This window comes from Phascolarctos cinereus, unplaced genomic scaffold (assembly GCF_003287225.1).
Source record: "Phascolarctos cinereus isolate Bilbo 61053 unplaced genomic scaffold, phaCin_HiC Scaffold_2;HRSCAF=192, whole genome shotgun sequence".
NCBI classification, from domain to species: domain Eukaryota; kingdom Metazoa; phylum Chordata; class Mammalia; order Diprotodontia; family Phascolarctidae; genus Phascolarctos; species Phascolarctos cinereus.
Window position 1 is genome coordinate 371,284,911 of NW_027555625.1, and position 20,253 is coordinate 371,305,163.

Genomic DNA, 20,253 nt, shown 5'->3' on the forward strand with positions numbered 1-20,253 from the left:
CCGGCTGGTGCATTGGGAAAGGTAGAAAAACAAACATACAGGAATCCAAATCTGGAAACCCCAAAGCCAGAGTTGCCATAGCAACATGGATACAGCAGGCTCACAGCTGCCGTGCACAGTCTCTCCTCTGCACCTTGCTAGGCAGGGAGGGGGAGGTAATTGGGACTACCAGGCAGTCCACACAAGAGCCCTGGGCCTTCACCTCTCCCTGACCTCACATATGACCTCTTCTGGCTGGTCATCCAAAGTCCCAGGCCAGCCTGGTTGGGGGAGAGAGAAAATCTGATGGGTGGCAGCACACAGAAATGATATCTGCTGAAGTCAGAAAGAAAGGTGCTAGTTCTCAGAAAGCCTAAGATCCAGCTCTCCCCTCCAGCCCCATCCCTGGCCAGCATACCCGAGACATCACTCATTTCTGACGTCACTGGTCGTCTTCAGAAACGGAGGACCACCAGTAACAACCGCCACCACTACCACCAAGCAAAAATACTGCCCCTAAGACCCTCCGCGCTAAAGGAAGGTGTATCCGTCACGTCTGATGCCCCCTGCACTCGTGGCCTCGTCTCACATCTAGAACTTCACGATCGAAACCTCACCTCTGAAGTTTCCTCATCTGTAAAATGGGGATCACAATCCTTACCCTGAGTTCCTCAGGAGGACCAAATGTGGTAGCCACAAAAGCTCACATTACTACGCTAAATTATACTGAATCTAAGGTTTACAAAACACCTTGTCCACATTGACCAACTTCAGAAAAAGACAGCACAAGTCTAATCCAAACCACGTCCAAGTCACTCTGAACTCTTAAGACCACAGAATCTCTGAACCCGGTCTTCTCATCTGTAAAATGGTGATAATAAAACTGGCAAGTATATGTCCTATAGGATTACTGTCAAGAAAGATCTTTGTAAAGCTTAAAAGTGTCATAGAAATATAAGTGCTGAAAAATGCACAGAACTGAAACCCGAGGCCTAGAAAGAGTTTGGATTCGGGTCATCCGTGGGGCAAGGGGTCGGGGACAGATGCCGTATCCTACTGGTTAGCAGGCAGGACTGTAGTCTGGGGTGCTGGGAGGAGATTCCCGCATGCAAACTAGCCCACAGGGAAGTGAATCTCCTGACCTGGCCAAGCACGCAATACCATGTGCAAACCAATGTCCAGAAGGCCAGATAAGAGTCACTGTCCTCAATACTGGCGCCTCAGGTTCACTGACTTGGAATATCTGCTTGTTGAACCTAAGAGATATTCGCCTTTTAGGTGTCCTGGAACCTTGGACAGTCTGATGAAGTACATGGATACCTTCTCAAAATAATGTTTCTAAATGTGTAAAATAATTACAAAGGAAATCAATTATATCAAAATACAGTCATCTAAACATTTTTCCCTTTCAACTTCACAGACCGCCTTAAAATCTGTCCACAAACCCCTGAAGGAATCCCAACTTCAGAACTTCTGACTTACCCTAATTTAGCAGCACTGTAAATAAGGCCCCATTGCTCAGTTTTTTCTACTATTCATCCCAACCCTGCTACTTGGCTCCTGACCAGTTCTGAGAATTTCTATCCTGCACACTCTAGTGCAGATGTACCTCTACCACATAACGCTCTGCAGATCAGGCCTGTCAAGAAGATGAAAAGGACACACAAACAGCAAACTCTCAACACCTCCATTTAATGACCAATACAGGGTCAGCAGGGCACGTCAATGTCAGTGTGGGAAGTCTTCCCTCAATCCACAAGAGTTCCTTTGAATGCCGTGCCTCCCTCTCTGTCCACCAGTAGCCCGAGGGGTGACGTCATCGAAGCTCCTGGATGAAGCCATTGATGGTGCCCAGCATCTCCTGGAAGTAGCCATTCTCTTCCCCATCCTGCTGTTCCAGAGCAGCCAGCTCCTGGTACTCGTCCCGTAAACCTTGGAGGGTGCTGCTGAGTAGGATATCTTGGCGGTAGCGGTCCCGACAAGGGGTGAGGAGGGCACTCAGGGTCCGCAGCACTTTCTCCCGCATGTCATGCTCTGGCAGCCCCAGCAGACCCGAAACAATGCCACACCAGCCCTGCTCCTGCAGTCCTGGCATGAGCTCCACCTGGCGGTACTGCTGCACCTTCTCCTCTGGGGGATCCTGGCCACGCTCAGCGGTCTCTACCAACATCTGCAAAAGACAGGGAGGAGGAAAAGCAGAAAGGACACAGAGTCAGTACCAAGTCACCAGATATCCAGCTAGCCAAGGCATCAAAATCAAGGTGAGATACGGAGGAAATTTACATTTATAAGGCCAAGAGGGTAAAAAACTGAAAAAACAAACAAAAAAACTCCACTCATAAGCAAGACAGAATTGATTGTGAATCTGAATACTGTCAATTTTAAAATAATTTGCTGTTCTTCACATACAAAGATGTGCCACTGACTCCCATCTACCCTAAGTGATTTGTGCAAGAATGAAGACTAGTTTACATTGATGTACTCACATGGGCACATACTCATGTGTGAGCCAGCTAGCTGGGCCACAGAGAGAGTGAGCTCGGGCAGCAGGAGCAGAATGACTTCTGAATCCCTCGCCTGCCCTACGCTGCACAGGTCCATCCCATTCTCCCTGCCCTCTGCCCCCAGCCCTGGGTGAGAGAGCTCCAGATAAGGGGGTAGGAGGTGACTGACCTTGCTCTTCATGGCCAGAGGATTCTGACAATTGTCAGCTCAATGTAAGAGCCAGAAAAGGAGGCTGAGGAGGGGAGGGGTGTGGGAAGGGGGGGGGGCTGCCTTCAATAACCAATCCCTGGGCCCAGAGGGCCACCTCCTGTGATACTGACTATGTACACACTTTATTAATTAGATTTGAACACCACATGTCTTTTTGCTATTATGGAAGATTATAGCGTCTCCAGTTTCAGTTAAGAGCAATGCTACTAGGCAAGGGGCAAAGTAGGGAAGAGGACAAGGAAAGCCCAGAGGTACTTGTCCTCACTGACTGGGGAAAAGGAGGAGGAATGTGGCCTCTTGGCTGATTCAGTCGCACTCTTTTCTTATCTCCTGCTTGAGAACTACAGGGCCTGACTTACTCAAACACCCAGAAGAAAAGAGGGCCCTCACTGGGAAAGCCCCTGAGAGAACCACGTCCATTCTGTGGACAGCTTGAGTTCTGATCCACTGGCCCACTTCACTCTGTCATTTCTTACTATGTTTCTCAGACTTTAAAATGACAAATTAAGAATCACACCCAAGGCCTGGTTCTCCCCCCCCCCCCTTGATTAGCACTTCTGACTCTATAACTTACTCAGATACATCACAGGCTCAGCAAGTCAGAGATCTGGAACTGGATAGACCTTAGAAGCCAACAAGTCTCAGCAGAGGAGTGCAATGACATGCCCAGTGTCAGAGAGCTGGTGAGAATCCCACCCCTCTGGGGCCCTGGAGCTCCAGCACACAGACGGATTGCACGCTCAAATTCCCCCAGCCCCTGACAGAGCCCACATGAGCGCTCTCTGCGGGAGGAAACCGTGATATTCCTCAAACATGTTCTAATAGCCTTCAGTCTTTCACAAACCCCTCCTAAATATCCTCCTCAGGCCTCAGTGGGGCAGCATGGAGCACTGATAAGGTCCCTCCTATAGGGGAAATATAGAGACCAAAGAAGGAAAGTGAGGGGTGGGAATATTGGGGTCAGGGAGGGGTGGCTCAGAGTCCAAGGTCAGAGGAAGAAGGAATCCCGGTGGCTCTATTCCTGAAGTGGCCAGTAGAGGAACCCAGCAGAGAAGGCCCCATCTCACCCCTGAGGCTCATCAGTCTGCACATCTATTACCAAGGATGGCCCTAGCACCACAAACACGTAGGGTGGCGGATGTGGCGCCTGCCTCCCCAGCAAGCACTGATTCACCTATTTCAGACAAAGGACCACATACAGTTCCCAGGACTAGAAAAACAGACTGACCCCCCCAAAAGTTGACTCCTCCTAATTTTCCAGCAACTCATTTAATGACAGTTATAAGAAAATTCTTGCCTTGGAATATGCTTAAACTCTCTGGCAGCTACGGCCGTCTGGATGGGCCCCTGAAGCCTTGCCACTGAGCAGCTCCTGACATGGAGGAGGGTCCCTGTCTCCTCAAGGAACCTCCAAATGGACCCTGTAAAACCAACCAGTCACTTCCCCAGGTGTCCTCACCATCTCTCTCATAGAGCCCTTTCACACAAAAGCAAGAGAGGATAGACTGGCATTAAGCATCATATCACAGGCCCTTAGAGATCATCTAATCCCAACTCTTCATTGCACAAATAAGGAGGCAGAGGAGACAATGCAGGACACCATGTGCCAGGCCTGGAGTCAAAAAGAACTGAGCTCAGATGTGACCTTAGATACTTAACTGTGTGACCCTAGGTAAGTGACATAACCCCTGTCTGCCTCAGTTCTTCACCTGTAAAATGAGATAACAGCACCTCTCTCAGTGGTGTTGTGAGAATCAAACAAGAGAATCTGCATAAGGCACTTTGCACACCATAAAGTACCATATAAATGTGCACTGTTATAAGGAAACTGAGGCCCAGAGACAGGAGGTCACCTGCCCGAGACCCCATATCCTGGGACTCCCCTATCTCATGCTGCCTCAGTACCAAGTGGAAGGAGATCCAAGCTGGGGAAGAGGAGGGTCTGGGGACAACACTCACCTTCTCTGTGACCAGGTCATAGAGCAGGGTGACCACACGCACAGCCAGCATCTCCATGCCTTTCTCATGGACCAAGCTCCTCAGGACCTGCAAGCCTCCCAGCTTCAGGAACTGCTGCTGGGCATAGGGAAAGTGCCGAAGGAGCGAGGACAGAGCAAACAGCACCTGCGGGGCAGGGGGCAGGGTGAGGCTGGGGGGTGCAATGCCAGGGCTCCAGGGCTGGTGGGGGAGTGACGACAGATCTCCTGACTGTGAGATCCTGCTGGGAAGAACCACCCCAGCTCCTCAACGGGCCCAGAGCAGCACCCTCTGAGCATACACCGAAAATCAGAGCAGGCCCAGACCCCCCAGCCCAATACCCCCAGCCCCACATCCTAAGCACATGTTGCTTATGCCAGCTGCCAGACCTTCCCCTCCTCACCAGTGAGGACACTGAGGACAAAGCCAGAAGGAGATACGGAGGAGGTACCTTTTTCTTCACAGTCACAGGATGGTCAGTTGCCAAGATGACCAGCAGCTTCTGGAGGGCACCACCTTCTACGGCCTCGACCTGGACCTTCGGGTTACTGTAAGTAGAGAACAGAGGAGAGGATGACCTCTCCCCTTCTTCACGTGTTCCCAGAGCAGCCCTCCCATCCAACTGGCTGTCAAGTAAACAAGGATCTAGTCAATTCGGCGACGAGTATTTAAGCCTCTAGTACATTCCAGGCACTGTTAGACCCAGGGACGCATAAAAGATTGACACAACCACTACTCACAAGGAGCAGACATTCTAATATAGACATGTATGTAGTTAAATTACACATGTAGACAACACAGCACAAACGTAGAACAAACACATACACATCCATACACGGCAGTTTGTGAAGGGAGGCCTTGGCTGTTCCTGCAGATGATGCAGGCCAGACTCTGTGAAGCAGATGTAAGGAAGGAGGGACTTGGGGCCACGTGGGAGGGATGGAGCGTGCAAAGCTTGGAGATGAGCGATGGACTGAGGAAGAGAGAGGCCGGTCAGGCTACTGTCGAGGCAGCCCCTAGATGCTTCATACTGTAACTTATGGGCCAAGGTCTGAAGAGACCAGGGCCCGGATGTGCTGGTGCCCACCAGGGGAGGCGGAAGGGAGGATGGGCCAAGCCACCCCGGCTTCCCTCTACTCCAATGAATCAAAAAGACCATGTGTTTAATCAAAGCAAGAGCTAATTGGGGCCCTCTTAGCCACCCTGGGCCTGAAAAATGCTCACCCGACACAAGTCAAGTCAGAAGGAGAGCAACCAGGCTGAGTGATTTACACAGGCATCAAACGCTATGTTCCAAGGAAGGGGCAAACCAGACCTTTGGAAATGCTACCAAGGAGCCTCATCATTTATTGTCCTTAGCAATAGAGAGGCAAAGAGAAGGCACTGTAAGAGACAGCACACACGGCTCTGTCCCAGCCTATAAATCTGCTAAGAATGAAACTCAGGGCAGAGGATAGGAGTTCTCAGAGAAGGGAAAATTGGTGTGGCATATCCTGAAAATGGGATTAGAGGACAGAAAGGGAGCTACTAGGGATTTTCTGCTTGGTGGGGATGGGGAAGGTTAGAAACCTAGCCCTTCGACTACAGTTTGGGGTCTCACTATCACACACACACGTATCCTTTTGGATCTCTGCTGTAAAATCAGTGATAAAAACGTTTTACATACCTCTCTCACAGGGTTCTTTTTGGGAATAAAAGGAAATAATATGGGAAAACATTTTGAAAATTATAAAATATCTCACAAATATCTACGGATCGGTCAGAGAATTATGGGAGGAAGATGGAGAAGGAATGGCACAAGACTTGTAATTTCTCTGGTCTGTGGAATGGTTGCTCACCTCTGTCCAGGCTGATTTCACAACCCTGAATGCCCCTCCCTGACACTTCCCCAAATCCTGTTTATCATGTAAGACCCAGTTTAAAAACCACCTCCTCTACAACGCTGGCCCTCTCCATCAAGAATGGCTGCTCCCTCTGGGTTCCCAGTGCACTTTGGTTTTACTTCTCCTCCAGCACACATCACACAGTCTTGTCACATAATTATTTATGTGTGTACAGGATCATAAAACGTTAGAACTTAAGAAATAGAATAACAACACCTTGCACTGTGCTTTAAGGCTCAAAACACACGTGTGAAATAGGGGTGCAAACAGAGTTTACTCATTTGTTGGAAAGCTCTGAGATAGGTAACTTGCCCCTCGGGAGTGGGTGAGCACTGACCTTCACAGGCCCCTCCACAGAGATCACCTGTTCCAGTGGAGGCCCAGCGTCACAGGACTAGGCCCCCAGTGTAAGTCTGACCAGGTCACTCTCCAGCTTCCCTTCACTAATACCAGGCATGGGGGTCAGCTTGCTGCTCCCTGTATATGGTGCTCCGTATCTCACGCAGGAATACGAGTGGATCCCAGAGGTGACAACAGGACTCCCCTCCCCGCCCCCATTCGTGACACCATCTCCTCTCTCTACACCACATTGCCACAGCCCAGTTCACAGATAAGCTGCAGCTGCCTTTGCCCAGGCCTGGAATGAAGACTGCCCTTCCTGGAATCACCACTGCTGTGCAGGCCCCAGCTCAGAGGTCACCTCTCCAACAAAGCCTTTCCTGACCCCCGCAGCTGTGATTCCCTTCCCTGTCTGTGTGCCCACGCACACTCACACATGGACAGGTACAGACATATATATACATATGGCAACGTCTTTAGATTAACTTACCTGAGTTCTTGTTTTTTCTGAAGAGAAGCTCCTCCAGGGCAGGGCTACCTTTATTTCTGTTTTGTAATCCCAGACCCTGTCACTCACCCAGACCCATGACAAGCACCACTGCCATCCAATGCTCACACCTACGCCTATGCTGCCAGGCCAGTCGGATCCTAACTTAAGACACACAAAAAGACTCTCTGTTCTTTTTAGGTCCAGAACTGGAAAAGACGTAATCTTCCAACCAAACTGCAGAGGAGAGGCAGGATGCAACTGCCCTCTAAAGAAAGAAGAGAAAAGGAGGGAGAGCAGTCCCGAGGCCAAGTGGCACATGAACTGATGTTGCCACCTACTTTCTTCTAACTATCTCAGAAGGGAGGACCTCTTGCCAAGACAGCACAGCTCACTGATCCCAAAGGCCTTAGTGAGGAGATCCCTGACCGGGCCAGGCCACATCTTCCCACCCTAGAACTCCCTTTCAAATCTGGATTCCTCAGTCCCAGACAGAACCAGCACAGAAGAAATTCAGAGGGGACAAACGTAATTAAGGAATTAGAGAAAGACTTAGGAAGATGGAGCAGCCAATTAGATGTGGCTAAAGGAAAGGGTGTGGTGGAAAAAAGGGGAGAGAAGAAAAAATATTATTTGGCTCTACAGTAATTCAAAGACTATGTTAAGAGTGATTTCCTCAGGTAATCTGAAGGGGAAAAAAATGGAAGTAAATAAATGGGAGTATGGGATTTTTACAATATTATCAAAATTATTAGAGCATACAGCAAGGGCTTTTTTAGTGACTTATCCTGCTTGGGCCAAAGGACCCAGAAAAACTAGTTGTCTGTTGTTGCTGGGATGGGGCACAGAGGTGACAGTGATGTGCTGGTTGCCTCCCAATAAGAAAAGGGATTCTGTGGCAGGAGCCGGCACAACTACTCCAAGGCACCAGTTGTGTTGAGCATCCTTCAAACCGGCCTTTTTTTGAGGCTGAGGAAAAACTGCCCCAACTTCCCCGGATCTTAGGTGGCATTTCCCAGCCCTCCGACTCCTGAGAGTCTGCGACACATGCTCAGTCCCTGAACAAGCAAAGCCAATGCAATTCAACAGTCTATTTAGTTCTTGACACACAACTGCAGAAATGTTTATGAATGAGGCATCTCTTCAACAGCAAACGGAAAAGCAACGATCGTGGGAAGGTCTAAGGCTGAAAATGACAACACTGAAATACTTAGTTTAAAGGACTTGGAAGTCATATAGACGACAGAATTTTTCTGCTGTAGAACACACATAATAAGTCCCCAAAATATCCTTTGTTTGCTTGGGTTTTGCTCAGACATTTAAGGATTTTGACAGTTTAAATATGGTGAACAATATGGTGAACCATCCAAATACTTCTATCGTTAGTATTTGCCATGATCTTTGTGAACAATTAGTTCTGAAAGGCAGGCGCTAACATTAAAGACGCCCCTTTTCCAATGGGGAAAGAGCAAAACAGTGGTTGGCTGGCTAATACGGTTATCACAGACTGTCTCATGTTGAAACCATAAATTTTTTCTGCTACCACACACTGCTTCTGGACACCACACCTACTAGACAAGTGGCTGAAATGGCCACGCAGATTTATCACCTCTGCTTGATTACAGGAATCTCTATTTGTACATGTTCCAAAGGGGGAAACTGAGGGGAGAAAATTTTTTTCCTTTCCTTCAGTATTGAAACATGAAGGCCAGATCTTGCTTTGTGCCCCTTGACCCACCACATAGGACAAGCTGGTTGAACAAGAGGAGTTAATGATTCACTGAGATCTCTAAGAACCACCACCTACCAAGATTTAACAAAGAACCTGGTATGAAGAGGCAGGCAGACAGATATCCTCTTTTCAGTTCTGAGACTGAGCAACATATACCAATTCAGTACATATGCCTCCATAGTCAGGTACTAGGCACTAAGGCTTAAAAACGGAGAAGGGGAAAAGTCTCTGTACTGAAGACTTGAAATATCTTGGGTTGCTAAAGGAACGCTTGTCCTTCTTAGAAAATGAGTACAAAGCAAACAGAGGACTCTGATGACTTGACTTGAAGGAAGAAATATTCAGCATGCTAGCTCATTTTGGCAGTAACCTTTTTCATGATGCAATTTTCTTTGCAAAAGTGGTTAGCCCGGGGAAAGTATTTATGAAGGAGTTTCAGTCTGATGGAAATAATGGGAATATAAAGGGAAAACGGAGATTATGTTTGGTCACTTCTAGTGACCATGACCTTCTTCAATCTCTTACAGTACTTATTTGGGGAATGCTAAAAATAATTCTCTATCAGTACAGATACCATTTCCATAAGCAGTGGAAGAATAAAATTTACAATAGTCACACACATTTAGTAAAAGTTAAGTAAAAGTTATAACCCAAGTGATAGACAGAATCAGTCAATAAGTATTTATTGAGCCCAGGATACAAAGAAAGGAAAAAAACACCACCACATTCTAGTGGGGAGACAAAATGCAAACAGCTACAGACATACAATACAGAGAATACCAATGGTATGGACGTAACCTCAGTGGGAGAACATTAGCAGTGGGGAGGACCAGGAAAGTCTTCTTGAAGAAGACGGCATCTAAGTGGAGCCTTGAAAGAAGCTAGAAGACTAGAGTTAAGGAGGGAGGGCACATTCTAGGCATGGAAAATGGCCAGTGAAAAGGTACTGAGGGATGTTTGAGATTGGGAGATTTCAGTGTCTGAGGAATACCAAGATATGGAGAGGGCAGCAAAATGTAAGAACAGGAAGGGGATAGTCTGTGAAGGCCTTTAAAAGTCAAACAGAGGATTTGATATTTGATCTTGAGGTAACAGGAAGCCACAGGAGTTTTACTGAGTTGGGGGCAGTGACACTGTCACAGCCATGTTTTTGGAAAATCCTCTTAGCAGCTAAGTGGGATCAGAGCAGGAGAAGTCCAGGCCAGGAGACCAACTGTTGCCTACACATAAGGTGAATGCCTGAAACGTGTGACAGCTGGGTAAGCTATGGTGCAGGCAGAAATGGCCAGACTGGCAACAAGCAGGGGATGTAACTAAAGACAAGTGGATGGAGCAGGGCTGGGTGATGGGCAGGATGACAGTAACAGGAAAGACAGGAAGACAGGAGGATTTAGGGGAAGAAAGAATGAGTTCTGTTTGAAATGGTGATTTCAAGATGTATATATCCAATCTGAAACATGCAAAAGGCAATTGTTTGATGCAACTGGGGAAAGGTGAGAGCTGGATAAACAACAAGATTTGAGAATCGTCTGCAGAGATGATGACTGAACCCATGAGGGCAATGAGATTTCCAAGTGAGATAGCATAAAGGACTCCCTTTGCACTAGTCTTCCCTTATGCCTGAAATGTACTGCCCCTCCTCACTTTCTGCAGAGAATCCCTCTCTTCCTTCCCATCAGCTCAAGCAGCACCTTCGACATAAGGCCTTCCTGATTCCCAACAGCTTGTGCCCTTCTCAAAATGCTGTGGATTTAACAGTTTTTTTATTTGTACTTCTTCTTGTTATAAGATTAGGCCTGGTGGTCTTAAGACCACCATGACAGTTTTCCCTTAAAGTAGGCTATAAGCATACAGAATATATTCGTGGAAAAATACTGACGATAATCTTTTTTGAAGGTTAGTACAACTGTGTCCCCCAAATAATATTTTGTCTACTGTCAGTTTGTTTTCCTCCCTGATGACAACTCCCCCAAAATACTATTTTGCCTTGACTCCTAACACGCAACTCAGCCAACTAGCACGGTGTGGGGGGAAAGGACGGGTTCCCCAAAATCACAGTGTTAAGAACCTCACCCTCAGAAGGGACTTTGGAGCACCCCCTTTCTGCTGAATAAGCCTGTGCCTTTGTGCTTCCTGAGGCAGCACCACCCTTTATGTGAGTAAAGTCTAGGTCCTCTTTCCTGTTTCCCGCCCCCCTTCTTCCCAGTTGCTTGCAATAAAGCTTTGCACTGAACTGACTGCTGTTGTTTTGTATGTTATTTTCAGCACCCAAACTCATTAAGGGGATGTTTCCCCCAAGATCTCTGCTGGCCAGGGGACTTTACTTACACATAAACTGGGTACTCGGATAAGGACTTAACCTACTGAGAGCCACACCTGTGCTGGGGGAGGAGGGCACTGCGAGCCCAGTTGTAGAAAGCAAGGGTCACTGGGGAACCCTATGTCCTCCCAGGAGGAATCCCCTTGTGCCAAACGGTGGTCTCAAAACAATTCTTTATAGATTTATTCTGAATATATTTATGTATATATCTGTTGTGTTTACCATTAACAGAGGACAAGCTTCTAGAAAGAATGGCTGTTTCATATATGTTTTGCGTGTCCCCAGTACAATGCCTAGCACATAGCAGAAGTGCTTAATAAATGATTATTGATAGGCTGTTCTGGTAAAGAAGACAAATTAAGACAAAGCTGAGAAGACCTGCTCTTCTAGAAAACCGAACAGATCAGTGACCAAGAGTAGCATCAAACAGGGGATGCTGACGCCTGCTTTCCACCCACTCAGAGGGGGGTGGACCGCAGGTGGAGAATGAGGGACACAACTTCAGAGGCGGTCAACAGACTGATTCATTTTCATCTGATTGTCCGTACTCTGTTACAAGGGAGAGAATTCTATAACAGTGTGGAGAGGAGGGGAGACATGTCATTGTGAAGTGAGAGCTTTCAAGAGATCTCAATAAAGCATTTCCCCGGAAAAACAGATCAAGAGGGAGGGGCAGGCCAGAGATTTTTACATTAATGGCCTAGAGAAGAAGTATATATCACTGGGAAGGCACTTCTTCGAGAAAAGGGCCTTAATGAGATCCAAATGTATTAGGATGGTGTGAGAGAGAGAGAATGTTAAATTTTATGATATTTTCCCCCAATGGGAGGCAAATAAAAACTTGTCATTTTCAAATAAAATATTGAGAATCATACTCTGCAGAACACCTATCATGTTTCTGAGATGGCATATAAATGGCCCACTGCTGAAATTATTCTGACACCAAATAATTAAAAAGTTACAATAGTAAAATAGTTGATGGCAAAATGTAAATACTTTGTTTAAGATTCAGTGATTGTTGCTTTTTTCAAAAGAGAAATCTCTACAGCTTGAATAGAGGGCAACAAAAGATTAGACAATTTAGTGCCAGGTAAAACCTGCCTGCCTGAATTTAAGATTGCAACTTAAAAGGAAAAAACATTAAAACAGTTCAAGTGCAAAGTGACAAATGCACAGCAGTTTTTGGCTGCCTGCAAATGGGGCCCAGATACAAACTAAAATGTGGCTCGGGGGTGGAGCTGGCTGGGCCAAGCAGACTCCACTGGAAGTACTGGGGCAGAGCCTCTGGTCCTGGGGCTTCACAAGGGCGCAAATACATTGCCCTGGGGCAGGGGAAGGATCCCGTCCTGGAGTCAGAGGGCTTGGCTTGGAGGGTTTCCAGCTCTCTGACACAGTACGTTGTAGGACCTCCGGGTCTGTTTTCCACATCTACAAAATGAGGGGTTGGAAGATCTCTTGCAACATTGGAAGGTTGGAAGATTGCCGAGTTCCCTTCCTGGCCTAAATCTAAGGTCCAGTAATATCTAGGAAAGGAAAAGATTTCATTTACATAAGCCAGGTAGAGAACTAACAGCCCGGAGTAAAAGTTCCTTGTGACCTCCTCACACGGTGTGTTTTTTGTCATCTGCTGCCTGGGTTAAGTCTCTCTCGCCTCCACTTTAGGTACTGGGGGAAGTTGTATTCACTCTAGTTTCTCAGGAACCATCCCTTTGTAAAAACTAAGTGATAACTGGATGACTGACATTAGGGAGGAGCACACAGAAGGGGGGACCTATGAGCAAGGAGCCTATGGAAACTGAGGACGCTCCTGCCAGCACAAGGAGTGGAGGGACGAGGGCCAGAACAGGTGCAATAAAGGATGCTCATCTTTCTGTGGACGCAGAGGGCTTCTCTTTCAATTCTAACTACTGTACCTGAACAAAATAACCTCTACAAAATTCCCAATTTGGGCTTCTGCTCAAAAACCTTTCCTGAGTGGGAGCCCACCAACTGCTAGGAAATCTTTAAATAATTCTAAAAGGAAAACACTGCAACAACCTTCAATGCACTCTTCCTCAGTCTGTCCTCTGAGGCCAAGCAGAATATGCCTGAAGACTTTTGTGATATCCCTAAACTCAAAGAGCGGTTGTAAAGATAAATGTATTAAAGGCTTCCAGGTTTCAGATGAACACCATCTGTTACAGGAGGGACATTCCTAGTGTCCATGGCTGAGGAAACGGTAGTCTCACTACACACTGACCTGGGGAGGCCACAGCAAGAGTACGGGGGGGCAGTTCTGAGAACACTGGAGGAAGGACAGGAGTAAGCTGGAGAGAGTCCAGAGATGAGTCCTCAGGGTGGTGAAAAGATCATGTTATATGGGAATGGCTTGGAGATGAAGGCTATCTTTGGTGAAAACTAAAGAGCTATCATGGGGAGAGGGATGAAGCTTCTGCTTGGCCCTGGGGGGCAGAACGAGAAGCAAAGTGTGTGAAGGAGCAGATATAAGCTTGATTCGAAGAAGACGTTCCTAACAATTAAAATTATCCCAAAGTGGAGAGAAAGGGGATTACCCCTCACTGGAAGTCCCTAAGCAAAGGCTGGATGGGAATACTGGAAAGAGACTACAGACTGGACTAGATGGTTAATCAAACCTAAATTCCTCATGTTAATTTCCAAGACCCTCTAACTGCCCTCCTTTCTCTTCGATTACTTCCTGACTAGGCTGTCCATTCCTGCCAGTCACACCCAACTTAATGTTACCTGAACATAGCTTTCTTTGCCCATCCTGTTCCTGAGCTTTATATATTTACACACACATACAAATAACAATTTATTTCAGTTTACATTCATCTATATTGTATCCTATTCTTCTAAACAAGGATCTAGGCCTTTCGTAATTAACCATTTATTTTTCCCTCTCAAAGTGTCAGTTTCCTCATGTATAAAATGAGGAGGACACAGTAAATTAGATCTACAGCCCCCTCTTACACTAGAGCCTTTCAGGAAATAAAGTACATGAATTTGTACTGTTAAATGTTTCTTTTCATATACTATGATGTCTTTTTGCATGTATCATGTCTTCTCAAATTAGCCCTCAAATCCCTACTATTTCTTGTGTAGTCTCAAAGATCCTGCACGTAGCGGTTTAGATTCCTGGTGCTGAAGGAGCAGCTGGGACAGCAAAACAGAGTAAGAAGAAAGCCAATCCCCAAGGCATGAGCACACCTGGGAGCTAGCCTGGCTCACACAGACCTCATAATCTTGGTTTCCCCACACAGGCTAATAGTAAGGATCCCATGACGTAATGGATGTGATGTGAAAATATTTTGAAAAAGTACAAAATGCTGCTACACCTAAGGGATCAAAATAACCATCTTTTTTTTTTTTTAAAATAGGCTAGGAAGCCTTTTTGTACCTCGGAGAAGGGCATGGGATCTGGTTTCTCCTTTCTTCATTTCCTGATAAACTGAATAGACTGATGTAAGATTATTTCAGAATATCCATATGGTACATATCTAGCCAAAATTTCTTCTGTCCCATCCAGGAAAAGTCTATTGGCAGTGGCCCGAGTCAGAACCGAGCCTCTTTAGACCAAGGCCTTGAGAATCACTGCCAGGAAGATAAAAGACCTCCCAATAAATCTGAGCCCTACATGGGCATGCTGATCAAAATACAATAAAGAAAAAAGCAAGAAATCTGACAAAAGGAAAATGAGGATTCAGTGGGGGGACAAAATACAACAATCTTCTACAGAAGATGAGAAGCATAAAAGGGATGTTAGATGTTCAAAAGAGCCAAATGTCAGAGAGACATAAAAATAAGTGAAGAGAGACAAAGTGTGGACATCAATGCCACAATGCCCTCAGTCTAACGATGGCGATGGCAAGGAACAGTAATGCCCTAAAGACTAAAGCCCACTAACCCATGACATGGCAGGCTAAAAAGGATTAAATTGAGAAACTCGGGGAGACAGTCAGTCAATAAGCATTTATTGAGAAAGAAAAAGGAGAAGAGGGAAGAAGAAACAGAGAGACAGGAGAATGAAGGAGGGAGAGAGAGAAAGAGAGAGAATGAACACTTGCAGACAAAGGAAATAATTAAGAAAAAAGCTACCTAGAGATGCTTTCAAGGTGTTTTCAATACCTGTATGAAGTAAATCCACAGGGTTTATATATAAACTTTGGCTAATGGGGAAGAAGAAAAGAGATTTTTGCTGCATGGGGGATATCTGTGTATTACACACATCTGGAAGGAAAGAGGCAACTTGAAAAGATTTCTAGTTTAGGGATACCAGGATCAGAGGGTAATAGATCTTAAAAAAAAAAAAAGGAATCAACAAATGTGAACATTTTCTTACTCAAAGAAGGCCATTAGATGATTTTATGTGGAACAATGAATCTATTACATACAGCTTGTTTTATGTGCATATTTAATTTAATGTAGCAGTACCAGCGCTGCTCTACTGAGGTATGTTCCCTTCTAAATTTCCACTGATGCTCTTTTTTCTTTCTTTTCTTCTTTTTTTATACCACCATCATTACGCAACTCATAATCCCCCCAAAGCCCTACCTTGTAACAAATATGCATAGTCAAGCAAAACAAATTTATGTTGTATTGCTCAAGTCTGAAATGTATGCTCCATTGTGTACCTATAATCTATCATTTCTCTGCTAAGAGACAGTTGGGATGCTTCTTCATTAGTCTGGTGGAGTTCTAATTGGTCATAGCGTGGATAAGAGTTCTGAAGCTCTTAGAGTTCCTGAGCATTTTTCCTTTACAATGTTATGACCATTGTGTAAATCTGTGTTCTGATTTTGCTCACCTCAGGATGCATCAGTTCATACAAGCCTTCTGGAGTTTCTCTGCCTTTTATTCTTCTACAATCACTTATGACAAAATATTATTCCATTACATTTTTATGTTATGATTTCCAATTGACAGGCAACAGTTCCAGTTCTTTGGTGCTATAAATATTTTTGTACAGAAAGGTCTTTTCAAAGATGCACGTCCTTCACCTCTTTGGAGCATGACAGCTTAAGGAATTTTGGTGTTTTAATTTTTGGTGTTCAATTCCAAATTTCTTCCCAAAACGTTGAATCAAATCACAGTCCCACTATCAGCATATTAGAGAGCTTGTCGTGCTACCTCCCATCCAATAACTGTCATTATCCTTTTTTTTGGTCATCTTGGCCAATTTCATGAGTATAAGGTAAACATGACAATGGTTTTAATTTGTATTTCTTTTTTAACTGGTGATCTGGAACATTTTTTCATGCGGTGTGGATAATATGGATTTATTCCCTTTACAACTACTTGTTCATACTCTTTTGACCACAATTCTACAGGAAATGAGTTTTGTTCTTAGATATCAGACCTCTGTCAATGGAAATTTGTGATAATTTTAAATGCATTGCTTTTGTTTGTGTAAAGACTTTTGAATTTTACATATTCAAAATTGTTAATTTTATCTCCTGTGATCCTCTCTGTGATTTTACCAAGATCTCCTCTCCTCCCCATACCTGTGAAACGTCTCCTTCCATTCTCTTCTCATCTGTTTATGCTTCACCTCTTCCATCTAGTCACATATACACTTAGAGATTATTGTGCTAGATGGCGAGATGTTCTAGGCCTTACCTCTCCCAGTCACACCTCCAATGTTCTGAGCACTTTTCGTGTTAGTGCCTGGTGAGTCCTTACACCAGGAGGGTGTCACACTGGGTATAGAGAACACTACACTACTGTGATCGTTTGCTTCTGGATCTTATGTAACTAATCTATTTCACTGGTCAACTTCTCTATTTCAACCAGTACCAAACAGCTTTGATGATTACTGCTTTGTAGTATATTTTGAGATGTGGTACTTACTCAGCCCTTTTTCTTTCCCTTCTTTTATTCCATTATTTTCTTTAAGATTCTGGACCTTTTGTACCTCTAGAGAATTTTGTTATAATATCATCCCATTCTATAAGCTTATACTTTGGTAGTCTGATTGGTATGGTACTGAATCTGCAAATTAATTTAAGTACTACTGTCATTTTTAATCGTATGAGCACAACCCTGCCACGAACAATTAATTTCTCTGCTATTATTTAAGTCTGTCTTTATTTCTGTAAAGAATGTTTTGTGGCTGTATTTATATTATTCCTGTGAGAGTCTTGGTAAGTAATTTTGAATGGAATTTCTTTTTTTTTAGTCTCTCTGTTGGGAGGCTGATTAATGGCCATGGACTTCCAACCCCTTCTCCTTCTAGGCCTCTAAAGACCAGACATAAGATTATGGATAACAAAAAAGTAAACTGAAAGCACTTAAAGGGCAGGGCCTATTTTTCAGATTGTTTTTATAGCCTTTACAAAGCCCTCCACTGCAGGCACAGTAAAGACATTTAGTACATGCTTGTCAAATGGAACACAAGTATCTCTTTTTTTACCTCCACATTACTATATTCTAAGATGACTATTAAAGTCCACATGGATTTAATATGAAGACAAGGTGCCCCAAACTGCCCACTCTCTAGGAGGCTTCTCTCATGATTTCCTTCTCAGCTTGGTCTATGCCTTGATCAGGTTCTAATCTTCACAACAAAAGACAGTGGCTCCCTATTTGCTTTTAGAATCAAATACAGACCCTTCTGTTTGACATTTAAAACCCAGCCCCAACCCAAGCAAGTGGCTTAAATAACTATTTCTGCCTCTTTCTGCACTCCCTAGTCCAGTCTGTCACTTCCTGTGATTTCTCACACACCTCCATCTTCCACCTGGATCCCTTGCCTGAAAGGCACTCTGTCCTTCCCTCTGATTCACAGAATCCCTGGTAGCCTTCAAATCCTGGCTAAATGGTCACTTCCTGCAGGAGGCATATCTCAATCCCCCCAGTTATGGGGACATTCCCCGCTCAATTACCTTGCAAACTTTTGTGTATGTTCCTATGCATGAAAGTTACTTGTCTCCCCGGTAGGATGTAAACTCCTTGACAGCAAGGGGGTGTTTCTCTTTTTTTTTGCTCTGCATCACCAGCCCCTAGCAGCAAGTAGTAGCTGAATAAATGCTTGCTGATAGATTGACTGATGGAAAATTATTATAGTATTATTATAATTATACCTAGGTATCATGACTTGTCACCCTCCTATTCTGAGAGTTCAGAGGACCTGACAAAGGAATTGGTAATGGACATGATCTATTTAGGCTGGGCACCGTACTTATCCTCAGTGGGGCTTGCAATCTTTTCTAAATAGCTCTTATACATTCTAGCAGCACAGACACCAACAGCTCCACCATGACTGGCCCTTGCCAAAATGGTACAGCTGGTAAAATTACTATCACACTATTTCCCCCATCTAAGCCACAGCAATGGCTTTCACATTGTTCTGGGATTTTCAGATCCAGTTTTTCTTTAGAAAGACTGACATAACCACCTAATTTATAATGTGTTAGTGACCACATGCTATCCATGGCAAGGGTAATTATATTTTCAAATTAACCCATATAGATGGAACAATGTATCTCAAGGGGTAGAATTTCAGATATATGTGACAGATGTTGGGGGATATATTTTTGGACATTTGGGGAATCCTAGTGTAGTTCTAAGTGCTCCTAAAATCACACCATATAAATATCTACACCCTCTCCCTCACTATAAAGTAAGACCTTAATTAAATCAAATTGGCCAAGCTTGGAGAACAGTTTTGGAATGATCTATGTATGTATTTTAAAAAACAAAACCAAAAACATAAGTGTTATTGATTTGGCACTATAACATAGTGGGAAACCAAAGCTCATGCAGAAGTTGGGTGAGTGTTTGTTTACTCAGGCTGTATGTAAGTGGCTCTTCTCTTTATCTGCCAGAAAAAGGTGTCCCTTATTCACTACAGCTTTTCCTCCCTTCAAACCGAGAGAGAGTTTCAGAACTGACAGGGAGAGCACCCAGGCTAGGATCATCCCTTTGAACCTCACCAACCAAACTGCCTGGGCATGTTAAGTTCATATCATGTCAAAGATAACCCCTCGAGAAGCCATAAAACACGTCATATAAAATTGGTACCAAGGGCAGGGCAGTTAGGGAGAGATCATGGGAAAAGTGATTGAAGGTAAAGACTAGATAACCTTGTGGGAACAGTCATGAGCAGCTACAGTCAAAAATGGGCACAACTTTGGCAGTGACGGGAGAGATTTCTCTTGGTGGCACACAGCCATAGGAAAGGAGAGAATTGCAGAAGAGGGCAAGGTCAAGTTGACAAATATCATACAATGAGAAAGAATTAACACAAACCGCAGTGCCATAATGTAGCATAACAGATGGATAATTAGATTTATTCTAAGAGCTATAAAAGTAAGTAATTAAATAAAAATATGGAACAATGAATCTGCCACCGAAAGACACCTAACAGCCGTAGAGGGCCCTAAAGCTGGCGGAAAGCACCCTACGAGAAGAGCAGCAAGGAAGCCGTAGTGTCGGTCACAAGGAAATTCAGCACCAGCTTAAGCCAAGAGGAAGACTCATTTAAGAGGGAGATAATCACTCCCATGTCAGCAAAGAGTTTTGCTGAAAAAGAAATGCTATCGTCATCTAGACCTGGTAAATAACCACTATCTGGTAAGACACCTACAAAGTTAGGTTAATGTGTTATGATTGTCTGGTTAAGACGCAAAGAATGGGATTAAAGAAAAATAAATTGTGCCCAAAATGACAGCACCAGTGCTAACTGAGGGGAGCCAAAAACCAGCAGTTACAGTCCCATCTCTACTGTTTCCCAGAGCTCAGTGCAAATGGGGACAGTGATTTATAGGATGCTAACTTTTGCTTGAATCAACAAAAAAGTCCAGGGACATGGGGGTGGGGGGTG

General features: G+C 44.7%; 1 protein-coding gene across 5 annotated transcripts in view; it reads right to left on the minus strand.

The window, feature by feature from the left end:
* Window positions 1-1,655: 1,655 nt before the first annotated feature.
* The window catches only part of SIL1 (SIL1 nucleotide exchange factor), a 264,597-nt gene continuing 245,999 nt past the window's right edge, over window positions 1,656-20,253 (minus strand). For all 5 annotated transcript variants that reach the window (XM_021005078.2, XM_021005077.2, XM_021005076.2 and 2 more), the window contains 3 exons: window positions 5,123-5,219; window positions 4,654-4,818; window positions 1,656-2,149 (listed from right to left, as the gene is read on the minus strand). In XM_021005078.2, coding sequence (XP_020860737.1) covers window positions 1,796-2,149; window positions 4,654-4,818; window positions 5,123-5,219 — 616 coding nt within the window. In that variant the 3' untranslated portion in view covers window positions 1,656-1,795. The remainder of the gene's footprint in view (window positions 2,150-4,653; window positions 4,819-5,122; window positions 5,220-20,253) is intronic.